The 20,513-nt window shown below is 43.2% G+C and overlaps 1 protein-coding gene across 2 annotated transcripts in view; it reads right to left on the bottom strand.

The window, feature by feature from the left end:
* METTL24 (methyltransferase like 24) overlaps positions 1-13,877 on the bottom strand; it is a 47,804-nt gene extending 33,927 nt beyond the window's left edge. The window contains exon 1 of one of the 2 annotated variants that reach the window (XM_027693299.1): positions 13,557-13,877. In XM_027693299.1, coding sequence (XP_027549100.1) covers positions 13,557-13,856 — 300 coding nt within the window. In that variant the 5' untranslated portion in view covers positions 13,857-13,877. Of the gene's footprint in view, positions 1-10,658; positions 10,688-13,556 lie in introns of those variants that run through there. The other variant, XM_027693308.1, reaches the window with a different exon arrangement.
* Positions 13,878-20,513: the final 6,636 nt, after the last annotated feature.

Genomic DNA, 20,513 nt, shown 5'->3' with positions numbered 1-20,513 from the left:
CCATCAAACCCGTATGTCTCCAACTCAGAGGCACAAATTCAGAGGTAGATGACATCCATAGCTCTTATCCTGTCCACTGATACAGTCACTCCATTGTACAACTCCAGTAGATTAGTCAGGCACAACTTGCCCTTGGTGCAGCCACGTTGGCTGTCCCTAACCAACTCGGTTTTTTCAGCATGTTTTAACGTATCTTCCAAGAGGATCTGCTCCATGATCTTATCTAAAGATTTGATGCTGGAACATTAGGCTGAGGAACAAAAGCTTTGTGCCAAGATAAGCAAGCAAAACATACAGTCAGGCTTTCCCATGCAGGAAGACTGCTTACAAAAGTAAATTCTGCCAGTCCCATAATAAGACCATTTTCTGCATTAATAAGCATGTGTCTTCAATTTAAATGAGTTTCTGACATGACCTGTATATGAAGAATTTTATGTCCAGGTGTGTGTGTTTTATTTAATTGAAAAAAGAATTTCTAAGATGCACTTAACTCACGCCTAGCTCCTCACTCTCTCCAAGCCTCCTCATCTCCTCCAAGCCTTTGCAGTGCAGCACACATTGGTCTGCCTGGGAGCAGGATGCGAGTGCTGCAAGACTCAACTTAGGAAGCTCCAAATGCTGCCCAGAGGGCTTCACTTGAGAGCAGTTTATCAGCTGCAAGGCTGCAGTTTGCACCTTAAGTAAAACTCTTTGGGTTAGCAAGGAAAAGGAAAAAAGCAAAGTATTTTCTGACTTCAGTTCTCATTAGAAAAAAGCTCTGAGTCACCGCATGGTAATTGAAACCCAAAGTCTTTACCCTTGTAAAGGAAATCAGTCTGAACATGAATACATAACAACCCCTGAAAAGGCAGCAATCAACAAGCATTTCACCTCTGCTTTCCTTTTGTTAATACTGATGTTTACTTTCTGCTCCTTTTGCTACTGATTTCCCATTTCATGGTATGAAATCCAGCCACACGCATACAAATCATTGCTCTCACACTCTCGAGGGAACTGCTGGCCTAACCTGCAGGCAAGACACACCGACCTCCATGCAAAACACCAACAACTTCGATGCATTGGGAGGTTCAGCGCTTTACACACAAAGCCCACACTCAAGCTCTTTCCCACTCTACCTTTAGGTTTCTGTCTTTTCCCCTAAATAAATGTCTCATAAGAAAAGCATGTGCAGGAAAGAAGGATGCTTGCCACCGACTTTGTGTGACAGAATTTACATCACTTTAGGAATGAAGAAATGGCTTTGGAAAAATAAAGAGCACCTTCCAAAATTCATATGATGAAGTCAGATCTGTAGAGGAATTTAGGTGACTAATGCTCCATTGAATTCAAATCATAACCCTGACTTCCATAATAAAATGGGTATTGGGAACTCACCAGGTTTAAATTAGTTGCTGTGGACACCCCTGTAAATTCACCACCAGACTGGGGCTCATCACCCTGAGTGAACTGGGACTTAGAGGAAGCATGGGTTTCAGAAGGCTTGCCAAAATATTAATTTGTAGGTACTTACAAATTCAGAAAGCATTGCATCTAATTTATTATTTACATCGCATAACTACCACTCCTTATTACCTCTGAGGAATAAATCCACTACAGTCAAAGGAGCTAGGAGCTGCGGAGGTAGGAAAGGGCAGAGTTGCACGGGGGGGAACTCCTCTTCAAACCTCCAAAGGTCACCAAAGACCAACAGCTCTGCCATTGGAAATCCTAGCAACATCAGGGAGAAATATATGTTTATTAAAAGAGAGACTGATTTTACTCTGCTAAGAGACATATAGCTTTGAAAACAGAAAAGTGGGATTCTTTGCTATGGTAATGAAATAAAATAAATAAAGTGGGCAGCAGCATTCCAGAGCTATCCAGAAGCTGACAGCATGATATAGTATCTGAGGGAGATAAAACCAGGAGCCAGAACAGATTGAAATTTATGAAAGTAAATTCTCAAAACTGCTAAAGCAGCTCAATTAGCTGAATTCCTTCCAGTGTCTGCATGCTTTTGCCAACACTTAAGGATAACAGCAAGAAACAGCAACCACTGGTCACTTCTTGTCAAATTCAGACTTCTGCTAAGCAGATGCAAGACCATGGTTTCAACCTGTATTCAGAACTGCTTTAGATGAAGTGCTTTGGCTGAGAAAATATGGGATACTCCATAATCCATACAATAAATGGGGGAGAAAGCTATTTTCTTCTAGGTTGACTTCAATATTCAAACCACAGCACACAGCAAACAGAATTCATCAGTAAATACTCAGCTAGCCAGATAAGCTGAGTTTATTCTGTGCAAATTCCAGCACTCTAACTATGATTTACAGATAGGGATGCCTCTGGCAGCCTATCCACTGACTTCAGAGCCTCTGCCTGAGGCTAAGAACTCGGGGAAAAAGAAGGTACTTTGGAGTAAAACCAATGCTTTCACACAAATAAGAGCATTTCACACTTGTGCAGATTTCTCTCTCATTCAAGTGGAGTGCAAATGTCTAAACAGAAATGGTCGCCCACACCTTCTACACTAAAGGGAGATCTGAAGCATCAGAAAACCCCTTCCCCTCCATCTTCCCCTCCCGGGTAAGTACCAGGACAAATTTCTGTGCCCAGGGAGCAGTAGAGGGCAGTATTTGTCACTAGACATCTATAATCTCATAAAGGAAGTAAACACTAATTCTTATTCATGGGTAAACCAAAGGGCTGAGTAACTTCTAAAGGTATTTAGATTTCATAGTGTAAGACCTAAGGTAGGAGAGAAAATATTTACAACAGGTACCTAGGTACTGTTCCTTCAACCCACCATCAGTTTCACTTGATTGTCCTGGGTTTTACTGGATAGCCAGGGAAGACTCAAAAAGCCAGACTTCACTTTTTTCTTCTTCAACTCCTTACTTCATAAAAGCATTAGTTAATAAGATAATGGAGCTTCACAGAATCAAATGCATACTAGCTTTAAATCTCTACAAACATACTCCTTTTCTTGTTTTTAATATGATTATGGATTACCGCCCTTAGTCTAGAGCTATGTAAAATTCTTCCAAACAAAATAAAACCGTGTGTTGGGCAATTAGTTCCCTGTGTCTAGAAAGGCAACAACAGCTGGCTTATAAGTTAGGATTTTAAGTACAAGATGACACATTTATTTTCCAATTTATAAAGAACAAAATCAAGATCATTTCGAAGCGCACAAATTTGAAATATTTTTGGGTCTATACTTATATTGAACAAAGTATAACGAACCCATGGAGGATGGGCTTGGGCAAATATGCACCATCGTCTTTAGTTAAGGATATATGCCAATGTTTTATCCCTGATTTTGAGCATTATACAGATACAGCACCGAACAGCTACATGGTTTGACCCTGAACTCATGATACATCCAGGATTCTCACAGATTTCATAATGAATAATAATTGCAAGATCAAACCATTAATCAAGACATCTAACTACGAAGAAACACATCAGCTCAGCAGCAGCCAATGGCTGCTTGTTTAATTTTCTCAAAAGAGTGAGGGAAAAGGAATAAGATGTGGTAGCTTCACTCTATTCAGGATGAAACAGAGTTCACTTCTTTGAAAGTTTCAGTGCTGCAGAACAACCATGAGGAAAGCCCAAAAAGAGACATGGCATCAGTACTAACAAATTTTATTGCTCCTTTGGGGTTTTTTTCAGACAGCTTCTACCCTGTGGCACTTATCTATGGACAAATCTCACTCCTTCGCTACTGCTGTCCACTCTGCAGGGAGCAGGAAGGGTTTGAAAATGATTCCTATCATTTTTAGACTTCTAAGTGGCAGATAATATTTTACGTTATATACTGTATCAACAGACATTACCCTCTCTTCCTCCTAGAGTTTCAAACACTGTCTCTTTGTAAAATACGAAAGAGGATGCTAAATAAAAGGGCACTGACTTTGAAGCTCCCAGTTGATTATTTGACTTAGCTAGCTGCTAGGAGAGGAATGAGGAAGAGGGCTGGGGACAGATGAGGCAAAGCAGAGGGAGGATAAAGCAGCAACAGCAGCTCTGCAATGTTAACGTTTGCCACTTCTAACATCAAATGCACATATTTCCCAGACAGGTCCAGCCCCTGGCACATCACTGATATTTGCTTCTTTGCTCTAATTTTGTCTAGGGTAATTTTCCCCAGCAGACCACCCTGTCACACATGCACAAAACCAAAAAACAGTGACCCTACCTCATCAAAAGTAAAAGCAAGAACACACAGCATGTCCACTATTTTAGTAACATCCCTAAGAGAGACTAGTTGCCTAACTGGCTCTTTGCAGGCCTTTCCTTCCTAAGCTCTCAAGGCCCATGAACTTTGTCTTCCACACTACAAGAAGGGCAGAGGTTTCAATTCCTTCAGTCTGCAGAAGTCACAAGGTCAGTCCTGGAAACAACCCAGAGTTTTGTTGCTTCCAGAAGAGCCTACAGCAATGCACCTGTAGCTGCACCTGAAATCTATCAGAAAGTGAAATCCAAAGTAAACTTCAGCAGGTCACTTGCTAAATGAGCTGCTGGTTCGCTCTTTCTGCAACAAGCATGTAAACCTAGAGATTTTCCATGTAAAATCTGAAGCAGTTGGCTTGACCTGACAATCCTAAGAACTTCAGAAGCCAACCGCTCATTGCAAAGTCCTCCTGGTTCAACATTCCCAGAAACAAGAGAAGTTCTCCTTGCATGACAGGGAGAGGTGGCAGCAGGAACTATGTTCATCACAAGTACCCCAGATTTGGGATCTGCAAAGCCAGAACAGTTCTGTGGTACTGACTTTGAAAGAACTCTGCAAAGACACTTTGTTCCCATCTGCAAAAGCATATGAAGACGACTTTGGTGGGAAGCAAGACTTCTGCGTATGTCCTAACAGCTGCTGGAACTACTACATTTATCATTACACAAAGACATAAGGAAAGGTTTATTTATTTTATTTATACACATGCCGGGGTGGACAAAAATTACAGGACTATTTTTAAATGTTGCAAAAAATTAGTAAGAAAGCAAAATAATCACCAAGGGGATCCCCCAGAACCAGACCCAGGACTTATGCTCTTCAAGGGGTCTGCAACGACCAGAGGACACCTCATCCACCCATTCTCTGACAGTGCAGTCTATGAACACTTCACAGACAGAGTCCTTCTTGATGGTGCTTTTGAGCCTGATGGCACATTCAAACGCAAGCCTACTGAAGAGAAGATCAGACAGGGGAAAAAATCGCATCATTGAAAATCCAAACTCTTCCACTGAGCATGGCATAAACAGCTGGGAACAGTTCCATCATCTCCTGCTTAAATTGACCTAGTTGTTGCCATAAGAATGAGTACAAAATCATGGCTTTCATCTGTGTTACCCTAGGTATTGGTCCATTTACACACATGATTTCTATTACCCTTAGAGATTTGCTAACTCAAAATAGGGCAGCATGTCACCCTGTCACTTTTGTAGGCAAAAACACTAACATAAACAACATCAGGGTGAGTGATGTATGTTACAGATTCCAGGATACATATGCTATATACCGCAACTGAAAGAAAAATTAAATCAAACCTTTTTTTCCCCTTTACTTGTTCCACTGAACTGCATATCATTTGATCTTAAGACTTACAAACACGGAAGGGCTCTGGACAATGTTTCATCATACACAAAAGTATCTTGGTGCATATCTGCTAGCTACAAAAACACTCGAGTTGAATAAATGACTCACATCCACTGCACACAGCTCTGGAGCACTGAACAGCCATCCAAGACAAACACAGCTCAAAGCTAATATTAGAACAAGCGATAAGAGGGGGCTGCTGCCATCAACGATTACTGGTGGTTCACACAGACTTTCTCACCTATGTGTCAAGTCTTTTATCTAAGCTGTGCCATGAGTGACAGCCATCACTGCCAGGCTGCAGGAGGAGGACAGCATGATCTACCACAACCAAAACAAATTGCTTGTGTGAAGGCTGGAGGTCCCTCACTAATGCTACCTAAATCTCCAAATTCTACATCTGTTTTGTAAGAAGTGATGACGCACTCATCACACTGTCTGTATGAGTCTGCAAGGCGGCTGTGAGAAGGTTTTGTTCTTCACCACAGGATTTCAGTACTGTACCCCTTGTCAGCGGCCACTGGAGTTTTGCTCTGGCTTCACACCAGAGATCCACTAGCTGCACCTCAGTCTGAACCATGGCCACAGTTCAGTAAAAGTGGCACGAGAGAGATGTCTGGCAAGCCAGCAGCTACCATGTAGTCTCAAAGCAGACACACATCTCTGTTAACTCCCTGGCTGGCTGGGTAAATGTTGATGTGAATTGATTGAACGAAGTGGGATAAAACCCTTACTGGCGATGAAGTTAAATATTTGTCTCATAAGAAGGCAGCTAAAGGTTGGAAATGTAAAGTAAAAATCCTAAGGCTATCTGGGAGAATTTTTACCTGTCCAAAATCTCTTTCTGGATTCTTCTCTCTCCAAAGAAGGAAATTTGAGAAAAGAATAAAGAAAGCTTGGCCACCTTGAGAACTGCTTGAGCAAGGAAAGCTGCGTGTCCTCAAAACCATTCTCACTTCTTATTTCGAAATATGAAACGTGACAAAAGAAATTTTTGGCACTAACTGTGCTCATTGTCTTCAAGGCTGTCAAAATTTCCAGCTTTCAGAGACTCTTCCTCTTTCCCTATGACAAGACTGTGACTTGCTGTACAATTGATTTTTGCACCAGTGCTCACCTCCTCCCACCTCCTGCTCGACAGCTGCTTTCATGCAGAAGGTATCCTTCCTCCATCAAGGACATACACAGCACGCGGCGTCCTGCTTGTTTGCTGCTAATAAGGTCTGATAACCAGCAGTACACCAGACAACACAACCCAATTCCCTAAACACAGTGAACTTCTGAGGGGTGAAGAAAGAGGTGAGAGCAGAGGATGTGTTTATTGAATTGCTGCCCTTCAGTGGGACACAGAGGCCATGACCAGAGCTGCTCAGCCACTCTCTGATCATCACCACACAGGCAGGCAGGAGGGCAATGTGGGTTGCCTGGCCCCTACAGCAGTCCCATGAAACAGTTTGAGCTGAAGACAGCAAATAGGAATGTATCAGTGTGGTTTTTTTCTGCACCTGATACTGCAGTCATAAAGGATTTTCATTTTGTACAAGGCCTGTGAACTATCTCTCTGGGTTCAAGGAAATGATGGCATAACTGTAATCGCCATCACAGAGCAAGGCATCTGTAGAATAAATTATCACCTTGATCCTTGGGTCCCTTAAAAAAGAAAGCTTATATATCCTAATTTATTTTTTCTGTGCCATAGCTACCTAGAAAAAATTATTCTCATCTTTATATGCCAAAAGAAAGTCTTGAGAAGGTACTTGAAAGAAATCTATGCTATTGGATATAATAAAGTCCCATAATGCTGTAATGACTTTCTGAAAGATAATATTCCCTAGCTGCTTCTCAAAAATTTATGAAGGAAGAACATATTTCAGGTAATAAAAAGTGTGTAAGATACAAGGCTATTTTGAGTGATCATTTACCTCACAAGCTTGCAACTGACATCATTGCCAGAAAAAACATTACCATCTCCTTTTTATGGTCTACTATAAACACATTTCAACTGCAGTGAGAACACAGTGAAAGCCCAGTATTACTCCTGCTTGGCTACTTGGAGGATTCCTGTACTTGGGTACCTTCTGGTACCTCAGCTTCCCCTGTTTACAGGCAGAGCTGGCTGATGCTCCCCAGGTTTGGTTATCTGCTGTTGAAAACTGCTTTCAGTAAAAGTTTATTCTTTTCTTCCAAACACAATAACCTCTCTCAGTCTATGCTATTGGCCTGAATATTTGAACAAAATCAGACCATGGCTCTCACAGCTAGCTGTTCCTCAGGTACTAACAGAAACCCTAAGCTCCTGTCTTGTGCTAATCTTACAAGGCAAGCATCTTTGTGTTGGTTTATATTTGCTAAGAGACCTCCAAATGCTGGAGGGAGAAAAGTTGTCAACTAGTGTCCCTTTCTCTGGGGTCCACTAAATCATCACACAGAACAATTATGGTGGTGTCTGGTCTCTCTAGTGAGGTATTAAGCCAGGGCAAGGATCGCTTATTATAGTCTTTAAAGACCCTATTACCTCTTTTTATTTCACTTATATTAGATCATTGTTCAGGCTAAATTCCAGTTTGGCTAATCACACTGTATCTGCCAGATTGCTTCTCTAATTGCAAAGCAGGTAAATGTAGCCAGAGGGACCTCAGGAGGTTGCCCTGAAGCATAATGAAAAAGATACCTAGACCTTCCCTGTGCGCATACTCGAAGTTCACATTTTTCTAGGCAGTCTTTCCATTACTTACCAACTGCAGAGTTAAAAGATTTACCTAATATCTTGCCTGAAAATCAAGCCAGTTACTTCTTGTCCTACTGGTAGTAGACCTAGGGAACAAACGGTCATTATGTCCTTCAACAAAAAATTATTTTTTTTAGTTTGAAGAGTTTTGGCACATTCCCTCAAAACCTACTTTTCCCTATTCAAAACAAATACCAGTTCTGCAAGCTTTCTCTGCAGGCTTGCCTTCCTGCAGCTCTTAACACCTTTTTCCTCTCAATGAGACTCTTTCCAGTTTGTCCACCTGCTATTAAAGGAGGCGCCCAGAAGTAGCACACTCAAAAGAATAACCAATATCCAGCTCTTCAGCACAGCACTCCTCTGCCACAGAATCACACATGCCACTCACATCCATTGAAGCCAGGACTCTATTCACTCCTCGACATAGCATTTAGGGAACAGTACTGCATGCTGTAAAGCTCGTCATGTCTCGTACACAGGTGAAGAGACTGGAAAAATCTCTGGATTTAAAATCACTAGCAGATCCAAAAGGCTGCCTTAACCCATGCAGCTTCCTTGGTTTGGCTCAGCCAGGGCAAATCCACTCCTTCAAGCGCAGCCTGATGTGACTCACTGCACAGTTCCCAAAGCCCTGTCGTGTTCAACTCTAGTGTAATGTTAAAACACTGCTCCAGGCACACATAACGAATAAACTTATAAAAGTTAAGTCCCAACCCAAACAGACAAGCTATTACACCATGGGATACGGAAAGACAGATTAGATTTAACTTCAGAATAACCATTTCCTCCAAGAATTTTGGCTCCTGCTCATCCAGAGTCAGAGTAACTTCCTATTCAAATATTACCTAAAATTTACCAGACTTTTAAAGATGTGAAGCCAGCTTGAAAAAACTATACATGCAGATAGGCAATAAAAACATCTGATATATTTTTTAACCAAATTTCTAAAAGAATTAAAAAGGACTCTTGGTATAAGCCCCATATACCACCGACATAAATGTAAATGCCATTGTCATTCTAAAATTAAAAATCAAATGTAAATTTAAGTAAAATCTTAGCAATAATGTAGTGTTAAATTGCATGAGGTTATTTTGAGCCTGCCATATTAACTGCCAAACAGTTATTCCACATAATTTTGAAGATATCACTCCAAAATAATTTGCAAGATTTCAACTAAAATAAAGGTGAGACCGTTATCAGTCATCACCACAGAGAAGCACTAACCTCTCAGAAATAGTTCCTACTTAAAGAAAAACAAAACCTTCAATCCAACAAGAAACAGAAAAAGACAATTAGTCTACATTTATAATAAACCAAAAGACAAATGTATACAAGTAATGCCTAGAAAAACATAATCTCACAAGTTTTTTCTGTTTTAGGTAATGATCCATCATGTTTCAAAATATGTTATAATCCCAGACAAAATACAAATGGGGCCAGCAGCAAAATCTAATTCTTAGCTTTTAACCAGTGAAGACAAACACTTTCATACTCCTAGATACGAGATGAAAGAGCATCCAAAATAACATCAGGTTAACATCAAGCAGCATACCACACTACCCACCTCTGTGGAAATAAATCTGCCCAAGAGGCAAAGAATTCTAGCTTTTCTTAACTAGACTCTCAAAGAGGGCTCCTCCCAGTTTCAGTGCACAATAGCCAACATAACCTTGTTATTGCAAGAATTTGGTGTTATTTCAAAGTCCAAATGCAACAATTTTTTTTTCTTTTGCCATGGCACCCCGGAATAACTTTTAAAACTCGCCTCACACATCCGCAGTGCTGCATGGGTGCAGACCTTGCTAATACCTATTGCAAGAGCAGGTGCACCTGGCAGAATTTGTGTGTTTCCATGTAGCTGGAGGTTTTATCTGCTGCATATATCACGCCAGGCCAGTGCTTAACACAATCAGAGCTTAGAGTCACAGGGCATTTTTTTAGCAACGATGCAGTTTCAAGTGCTTCCACCAAAATATAAATGGGATGACAAACTTCCACTTGGTTTACACCTGCAGCCCAGCATAACTCTTCCCATTCTTCAGATGACCATCATATGTTGTCAATGGCAAATTTTGCTTATTTTGTCAGCAAGAGCAGCAGCATCTGCTATTTGGTAGGCTCAATCAGGAGCAAAACAGCTGGGAGCAACACAGCTCCCTGAAGCACCAGAACAGGCAACTCCAGCAACTCCTAGAGCTGTCACACAGCTAAATTGCTTTATTCCCTGCTGTTTTCAGTTAACATTTTTTATGTATGCATCTTAAGGCACAAACAGACACTTGGAACCTTGGTGATCAAGCCCTCCCACCTGCTGCACAGTCTCGGACTCTGCTGATGGAGCCTTACCATCAGCTGCACAGGCTGCTTCCTGCAGACTCAGGCCATTACAGGCAAGTCTCCATCTCTCCCATCCTGTCTGGGTCTTTTTTTCCCCTTTTGGTGGTGTTGGTTGCTTGACTGCAGTTGTGCTTGGGAAACAAATAATATAACTCTGCTTCAGGAAACTTTAAAGTAATTCAAAGTAGGCAACAAATAATTTCCTTATGTGTTTTTGCAGTTTATTTTCTTATACAGCCACAAAGTAGGATATTCAGCTTCATCTATGGAAACACTCTGTTCATCAGTCTTCTGCATTAGTTCAGTGATGTAAGTGTGAGCAGAGTTATAACCAAGCGGCAGTGGGAAAATAGAGCAAAGTCTGGCGTCGCCGACTTTTTGTTGCTGCCATCCTGCTGGCTCACACATCGCAACACAGTCCAACACCACCCCCATTAACAGCAGCAGGAAAAAAAAACCCTATTCCTGAAAGCCTCTGGTTTACGGACAGATAGAAGACACTGAAAACATATAAAAGCCACAGCAGAAAGCAATCCCAAGCCGATACAACACAGATCTGTGCAAGGAGCCTGTCCCTCTCCTCCAGGCAGCACTTACACACAGCAGTGCACCATACTGGCAGCAGCCGCACACTGATGCCTTTCTCCAGATCTGCTGGTAGAAGCCACGGACCACCAATTTAACCAGCCTTTTTTGGTAAGAGCCCCCATTTTGTCTTACAGTGGTCTGAAGTGAAATATGTTTCCTGATTAAAAAATAAATAAATAAAAATCACCCATTAATTTTTTTTTAAGCTATCATGCTTTTTCACAAGAAAAAATGGTTGCACTGAGACCACTTCCACTTTATTTTCCCACAGCTTTCCCCCCCTATATTTTTATTTAACCACTCTATTTCAAAACCAGGAATCCCTGGAAGTTCAGTCCTATTATCCCCAAAGCCCTATCTTCCACTTCAAGTAGACTTTTCTTAGCCTGTAGCAACAGGCTCTAGTCAAACAGATGAACACAGAAGACACTTGATGGTCTCAAACTTAACCTGGCAACTCCACCCTGTATTATATATACTAATATTTTTCACTTGAGTTAATTAGTGGGATTCAAATGAGACCTCAGTAGCAACATTCCCAACACCATGAACCACAGTAGTGATGTTTCACATGCTTCACCTGGAAATACACCAAAACATACTACTGTGGGCTTTCCAGAGCCTCAAGCTCTCCCAACACTGCAAGGTGCTGCCAGTTCTCAGGTACAATGAGCTGCCTCTCCTGATGCTACTTTCTACTAAGATTTCCTCACAAATCATTAAATAAATTAGGATGTGCTTTACTTTTGCCTCTTGTTTTCTGATGCCATTCTTATTACGTTTTCAATAACCTATCTTAATCCACGGGATTTTTTTCCCCCATGAATGCTGAAATTCTTCCATAATTAGAATCACTTAAAAGCTGGGCTTTAGAATACCAAGTAACACGGCATTGACAAGAAAAGTCACAAAACCTGACACTGCAAGATCTAGGTGGCTCAATGTGATATCAATACCATAGCACATCAGGTGCTACAACACCACACAGTCATTATTCTGAAGAAATATGTGACAGTGTTGTCCTCATCACTGAAGGAAACAAGGGATCATCTCATTTCTCCTAAACCTTTCAGGAAACCAGAGGCAGGAAATAGCGTTTTAATTTTTCCATCACAGTTTCCCACAGAAGATGAGGCAAATCTAGAAGTGAAACTATGTGCAAGTTCATTGTCCATCTCCTCTTTAAATAAAAAATTAATTACTGAGGGTGGTAAAGGCAAGAAAAGAAAGCAGATTTTCAAGTGAGAGTCCATGGTGACAGGACACCTGATCAGACAGTTGTTTGGATGTTAGTCCCTTCACCAAGGGACTCTGATCAAACCCAGATAAAGTTTCTGGGACAAGTTTAAGGACAAGCTTTAGCCATTCCTCAGACTACTGGTTTTATTCTTGTTGAGGCAAAGATCAGAAACAGTTAACTACTTTGATCAGAAGGGTAGTCTCATATCTAGAAAAATCCCATTTGCTCGTCCTCCTGATCATTCCAGCTTCTTTAAGCACATTTGTCCACAGACCATCAATACTGCACCCTGACAGCAGGGCCCCAAAATAGGACTCTTTTCCCACCTTCAAAAGCTGGCTCTTCTCCCCTTGAAAGTCTGCAAAGAAAACTTCACAAAATAAATATCTGAATCTCTAAGTGGTTCTTGAGAGAGTGGCATCTGCCAAAACCAAAGATGACACGGAGGTCATCGAAGAAGACGAGATCTCACTCCTGGTCACACAGGCAGCTAACTGAGGGGTGAAGGTAGCACAGGCACTCCTCACTTTTGCTAACTCCAGATGCTAACGATGGTCCTCACTTTCCCAAAAGGCTTAACAACCATTAGTAGAACCTAATTACAAGTCCAATTACCAGCTCATTAACTAGTTCATTAATTCTCACGTAGACCAGGTCTTAGAACCCCTTCTTGACAGCCTTCTGCGAAAGCAATGGCATTTGGATGCCAAGAACGCCAAAGGCCACGGACTTTTCCCAACCTTGCTCCTGGTTGGAGATGTCAAGCCTGACGAGCGCGCCGGCTAACTCGGGGCCAGTGTTACCTCCTCAAACCGAGATCTGACCCTGTCCAGCCCCGCTCCAGCACACTCCCCCTTTTCTGCAGCTAAGGAGCACTGCTCAAAAAGTCGTTCGATCACTCCCCAAGAAGTCGCCATCACGTCACCCCCCACTACCTCACCTCAGCAACGCCCTCCCGCCACCTCCTCTCAGGTACCAGGCACACCTCCGCCCCGGCTGCCCGCTCACCCTCAGCTCCTCACGGGGAGACGGGGGCGCCGGTCGCGACACGGCGGTGGCTCCTCCCGAGCCCGCCCTACCTTCCTGCGGCGGCCGCCCGGGGGTTGCAGGGCGCAGCAGGCGGGCGCGGCGCTCCCCCGCCGCCCGCTCCGCACGTAGGTGACCCGCCGCCTGCCCCCCAGAGCCGCTGCCGCGCCCGGGCGCTGCTCCGCGCCGCGGGGCGGGGGGGGCGCCCGCCCCGCCGCCACCGCCCGATCCCGGGGCTTCTCCTCCGGACACCAGGATCGCCTCATGCCCAGCTGGAGGCAGAGGAAGAGCGCCGCGGAGAGCAGGCAGAGGCGGAAAGCCGGGCCCCGCCAGAGCGGCCGCTCCTTGGGCATGGCGGCGGGGGCTGCCCTGCCCGGCGCGGCCGCCCCCCCGCCCCGCCGCAGGGCTCATGCCGCCGGCGGGCCGGGCCCCGCGGCCGCCGCCGCCGAAACTTGGGAGACCCCGCCCCGAGCGGGGCCGGCTGGGGAGGGGCCGGAGTGCCCCTGTCCCGGCCCGGCGGGGTCTGCGGGGCGCAGCGGTGTTCGGCATCGGGCGGCCCGCGGGATGCTCCGCGCCCCGGCGAGGGCAGCGCCCGGGTACCGAACGCGGGGCCGTGCCGCTGTGGAGCCACAGGTGCGGGTCGCTGGTACACGCACCCGGGCCTGACAGGACAGAACCCCTCGACCTAACTGTTACATCGCCCCGTCTCTATAGCATGGAAGTGTGCTAACTTATCAATGGATGTATTATTTCAGATTATACACATTATGTAATGTAGTAGTGGAATTTTACTGGAGACTTGGATATTGTTCATGGTTAAGTCAAACAAAAGGACAGCCTGGACCTGGAAACAAGGACTTTGCTTCTTGGAAGGTTAGAGTTATCTGTGAAGGATAAAGGATAACCCTGAACATCCAAGATAACACTGGCATCCTAACCCTTCTGATAGGTCTTTGAAACCTTCCCAGTATCATCTGGCAGTACATATAATAATTCTAGCAAGGCTGGCTCCAGGGACATCTGGACCAATAGACAAGCAGCCAGAATGCTGCAAAAATAGAGCTACTTTTCAAAATTCTGCTCTGATTAGTAACCAGTGGTGTGGCTATTAGTGATTACTCACATTGTGTTGGACCTGAACTTTTGAAGGGTGTGAGAACCCTGCGTGAAACATCAGCTGTGGTGCCCCAATTTGGCTGCAACTCTTCGTGCTCATGAGTAACTCTTCTAAGTCTATTCTTTGCATCCTAGCTTCTTTCCTGGGTTATCACAGGCTAGCTGCTAATTTTTATGACACATCCTTGTTTTCATGCATGAAAGAAAGGATCTGCATGAACTAAGCAGGGCTGAAAGGTAGTGCAGGGGACAGGTGTCCCACTCACCTTTGTGGGAGCACTGGAGGCCCCGCATTTGTTTCGCAAGGGAGACACACTAGACAGAATTATAAAGTGCAGAGGCTGGCTTTTGTCTTAAGCCACAATGCTAAACCATTGCTGAGCGATGAGCAGGTCGTGGTGCTTGGTGGGATTTTCTGAAGCAGGACCTGCAGATGGGGAGAGGTGTCTAGGGCAGGAGGCAAGCTCTGTGTGAACAGGGAGGGAGGTGATGGCAGCCAATTTGCAGCACATGCTGCTTGGTTAGTAATAAATGTGTTCCTGGGTGGGATGTGCTGGACATGGGTCCAAAACTAATCCCCATTTCTTTGCCAAGTAGGGGAGAGAGTCTGTGACTCTTGTCCCCTGTGAGCAGTCCCGTGCTTCCAGCACCCCTGTCTTGTCTGCTGAGCTCCTTCTGATGTCCTCTCCTCCCTGTCTCTTTACAGCCTGGAGCAGAGCCAGAGCAGACTGTTGCTGGGGGAGCAGGTCAGAGAGGAGCACTGGGAAAAGTGGAGCCTGCAGCAGCCAAGCAACCAGACCTGCAGGCAGCATGACAGAGGAGCTGCATGTAGGAAGGTAAGAGAGGGAGCAATGATCTATCTGGAGAACTGAGATTTCAAGCATGGCTCCAAGCACAGATGCACTGGCAGGTGAGGTGCATGCTCCCTGCCATTTAAACATTGCTGTCCTCCTTTTTTTTAAGTAAACTGTTCTTCTAAATTAGGTTAAAGCAATTCTGTGGTTGTTTTAAACTGCCCTAAATGCAGGCTCCTCTTGGAAGGGGGTAAGTGGCAGTCCTGCTTGCCATTCCTGTAGCAAGAGGGTGGCTCCTTTGTTGTAAACTAAACCAGGTCCATGACCCAGATGAAAACTAATTCAAGAAAAACTGTATCTGGAGCGTGTTCCTAATAAACCTGGACACCCTTTTTGGTACCATCCTATCTTTTGGACAGCCTCTGGGTGGTTTATTCCTCTGGGGGAATGCAGTGCAGGTCAGAGCACTCCTCCTCTGCCTCAGTTCAGGGGTCCCCATCTTCCTCTTGGACAGGCTTGGGTGCTTGCCATAGGCAAGCAAGTTGGCTCTGGCTGTGGACCTTTCTGATAACCACATGCTTTTCCTGTTTCTACCCCACTTAGGTGGCTCACGAATGGATCAGACAAGCCCTGCTGCTAGTGCAAGAAAGGATTTTATAAGGGCAGAGGGAGACTGTAACTGCAGCAATCATGACTGACATCAACTGAAGTGATGGGCATCTGGCTCCATGCATGAGCATCACCTGGAGTTCATCAGCAGAAGGTCACTTTGGCTGCCATGGGGCTCCCTGTCCATCACTTTGCTTCTCCATGTGAAATGGCAACATTTATCTGCAGGACAAAAGTAATGCTGATGCTCAGGGAAGAGAGGTTTAGACATACATCAAGAACACTAAATTCAGGGGTAAATGTGACAAGACACAAGACTTGCAATAGTGCTAGCCAAAATAATTATATCACAAACTTCTTAGCACAAAGTTTGTTTTAAGCTATCAGCATCTAGTCAATAAATAATGGCATGTGAAGGTCCTACTAAAATATAAATTTATGTTTGTATGATTACAGAGAAAATGTTGAAGGCAGGAGTACAAAAATTGACTACAAAAGTATAAAGTGCCCAAATATATTTTAAAACTCTCTCATGAGGTTTAACCCTTGAGAAATCAAACCCTTCCTAAAAACTTGAATAGTACATACTCAAATAAAAGAGGTCTACCTAAGCAGAATAAAATCCGCAAAGTCTTTCTTGGTTTTAGCATCGCAGCTTCATTTGTTTTCTTCTCTCATTGTGTAGCTTCATCAGAAAGCTCAAATACTTGAATCCAGCCACTCTTCTTGTTGTCACTGAGCTGTAACTGCAAGTCCTGACCTTGTATGAAATATTCCCTTCCTCAGAAAGCTGATCATCCTCAATTTGTGAGCATGATAGGAGTGGTTCTGATAAAGAACAGTTCAAAAAGTTAACTCAGTGTTTTAATTTTGCTTTTGTGTTTTAACAAACAATTGAATTTCTCGTGCTTCTCGCCTGCTTCCACACCCACTTCCCCCCCAACTCTTATGAATGTAAGTCTGCCTGTTTAAAACACAACAGAAGGTTTCTAAAGATATAGAAAAAGGAAACAATGGTAGAGAAGGATCTCAGGAAATCTCAGGAACAATGAGAAATCTTATCTGGATTAGCATAAGAATCAGTGGGAATTAAGATAGTACTTTAAACAGTCTCACTTTTCCATTTTAACAAGTGAATTATAAATCAATTCTTCCCCCAGGCATTGGTTGCAAAGAGATGTGTGTGAGACATGTCTGTTAAGAAAAAGAGCAAATTAAAATTGCAGCATAATGGATGCAACTCCAATCCAACCGGAGGATGGGCCTTTTTGAGGTGATTGCTGGGAAATACAGCTTCTGTAAAGTTTCACAGCTTCTGCAAAACATGCTTACTCTTTGAGTCAGGCAGCAAATAGCCTCCCCTTCTTGCTGTCCTAAAGCAAAATGGATAGTGTTAAAGGAACATATATCATGCTGGATCCAACTGAATACAAACTACTGCCATGTAATGTAAGGAGTAACTGGAATAGCGACTCTGAATGTGAGCATTCAATTTCTACTGAGAACAGCGAGCATCATGCCCTGATAACCAAAATCAGACATTGGTCTTACTGTGTCTGCTTTTTATGTAGCTGCACAGAGCTATAGCTCCCTTAGTTTCTCCAAAAAAGTCTTTGGAGACTTTTAGAAACTGCTAAAATTCCTCTCTCATTTACAAATTTGTCTGTGGTGAGAGCACAGTGCTAAGCCTCTAGAAGGAAGAAGTTTAACACCAATGAAATTTCATTGCTTTGGTGCTGTCTTCGCTGCTTATAAATTACCTCTTGCCTGGGATATTGTTGGTAGTGAAATCTCTCCTTTGCAGCAGTTATTTAATGTTGCTCTCTCTTACGGCCATTTTCAGTTCAAACATCTTGCCTTCTACCATCCATCTTCTGCCTCCACCCACTGTCAAGGCATCTGTTTACCTTCTGGTTAGTCAAAATGTCTTTCCCAATCCCTGTGCAAAATTAAACCCCAGGCAGGAAAAACACCACTAGGAATTCCCTAGATTCTCCAAGGGGTGTTAATACAAGTCAAACATTCCTCCTATAAAATGAGCAAATGAATAAAAATGCTCTTTTTGACTCTGCCTAACAACTGCACTGGACTTGGTATGAACCACTTGCCAAAATCTACAGGACAGAGAAAAGGAAGATTTTTTTTCCCTCTCCTCCCTCCTACATTCCTGGCTAACACTTTTAAAATCCGAGTGATGTTGTTCCATGCTCATGAAAACAGAGATGTTTTATGCAGAAACTTTCACAAGGTCATTTTAAAAGAGGTCACAGGAAGAGAAGTACAGTGTGTTCTTCCCCACAGAAGATGCGTGTGCCTCTGATCCTGACTCTGCAGGAGTCAGAGCTTTGGTCCAGGCCTGGTTTATTGCCTTGCACGTTTAAGTGCCAAAGCTCTGCCATAGTCCTGGGGAACGTGGCATGAAATGTTTGTAGCTCCTGGGTGACTTCTCAGTGATGGCTTCAGTGCAAACCTGATCTCATTTCTGTTCCTTAAAATTGCAGCTTGAAATCCTGGATTTCTTTATGCACCAAATGACAGATGACCCTGGAGCCTGCACACAGCCATCAGCTCTGCCAGGTAGGTGCGGCCCTTACTTCTTCCCATACCTTAAATCCCACTGAAAACTAAGAGAAAGAATCTCTGTCTGTTACCTTTTAAATGTTAGCAACAGAGAAGTAAATTGGCCGCATTGGTCTATTACCGACTTACCACTGCTGAGAAATACGTGTCTGAACAGCTCTCAAGGCAAAAGCTTAGCTGTGTGAATTATTAAAACCACTTCTCAGCTCACCACTGGTAAGTTTGAAGATAACAGCTAAAAAATATATGTTCATGCAGTCTCCCGTTAGCTCTCCTCACGCTTGTGAGCTATTTAGGCAGCTTAACACAAGATTGATCTTGCTGTGCAGCAGCACAGCACGAGGCATGGGCAGAGGCTGTCTTTTCCCTCCAGCTGTAGAGGGATTCAAACACCACGGCCTGTCACATGATCCAAATTTGATGAAAGAGATAGTTGATAATTATTGGCCTGAAGAGGGGATTATAGATCAAGGTTTACCTCTGAGACACACTTTTGTGCATTTGCACTCATACATACCTGTACCTGTACACACACATTCGCTGCAGGAATGAGAAGAAGAATGAGACAGCCCTTCAGCAGAAGATGCTCTGCAGCTCTGTGCTATGCCCAGACCTTACCTTTATTTATTTAACCCTAATTCTCTAGCAGCTGTTTCACTCCTGGAGAGGAACAACAGTGATTGAAAGGCAACAAACAGTGCCTTTCCCTAAACCGTCCAATCATTCTGAACAAGTAAAATCCTGCCTGCTTTTTAAAATAAGGGCTTGCAATTTTATTGAACAGATACTAGTATATAAATTGAAAACATGTATGGCCATTTTTAAAAAAAGACATTCCAGTTTACAGGAATTAAGCAGTGATAGCTCATATGCAGTTCACATACTACTACACAGACTTTTGTGATAGTAGTTTGTCGCCTGTATTTCTTTTGCATCTATACTGTAATCCCACACAGATGTCCAGCTTTGCTTAAAAATTACCCTGAGTTTCTATTACAAAATCCTATTTTCTCTATGTTTCAGAGATTACCTTGGTGTTATTCTGGCTTCAGCTTTCTGCCTTTTTTTTTTGATGCTATAAATTTTACTGACATTTTTACACTTCTAAGATCAAGGATGAATATTTTTCATTAAAAACTGTAATTTGGCATAGGGATTAATCTATAATGATCAGAATTTGACAAAACACCACAGCTGGAGTAGTAATGATGGCTTTAAGAAATTATATATGCCTTTTTATTACATGTTTTAATGGGCTTACATAGAACAGTACAAATGCCAAAGTATTTATATAGGGGATGGCAACAGCACTGGAGCAATAGAGCAGATGTCAATGAGAGAGACTTTCATCTGCAAGCACTCAGTTAAAAGGGCTCTCCAAGGGAAGAAGAAAAGCAAGCCAGAGCACTAGGGCTGCTAGGGAGAAAAGCAGCATCAAAATGTTCCAGGTAGAAGATTCACAAACAAATTAAGACCCATAATTAATGTACTGTGCACTTTTTCTACAGTCTGTCTTGCAACGTTGTTTGATATACTGGCATGTGTCTGTACTATTTATGCCTCATTAAAGGCAATAGGAAACAATAAAAGCTGGAAGTGGTTGGCAGTATACTTGATAGACCTGATGGGCGAAAAGCAGCTTTCATAAGATAGAAGGCATGCAAAAATGTCCTGGACCAGTATGCAGACCAATTAATAATATGCATCCACCTTTAATAAAGGCCTCACCCATGTGTCTGAAAAGCATTCCCTTTTTTCAGGACACTAAATTCAGGATCATTGTCCTTACCTGTAATAAAAAGGTTGCTTTTTTAAACTATCACTGGTAGGTCAGCCAATCATCTCCTCCAGCTGGTTGAATTTTAAATGTCTTAGATACAACCCTAACGAGGAGGAGAGAAATGGCCTTGC

The sequence above is a fragment of the Neopelma chrysocephalum genome, unplaced genomic scaffold, assembly GCF_003984885.1.
Source record: "Neopelma chrysocephalum unplaced genomic scaffold, ASM398488v2 Primary Assembly neopelma1_23, whole genome shotgun sequence".
NCBI lineage: Eukaryota > Metazoa > Chordata > Aves > Passeriformes > Pipridae > Neopelma > Neopelma chrysocephalum.
Note: the sequence above shows the minus strand (reverse complement) of the source record. Positions and strands in the feature narration are given on the sequence as shown.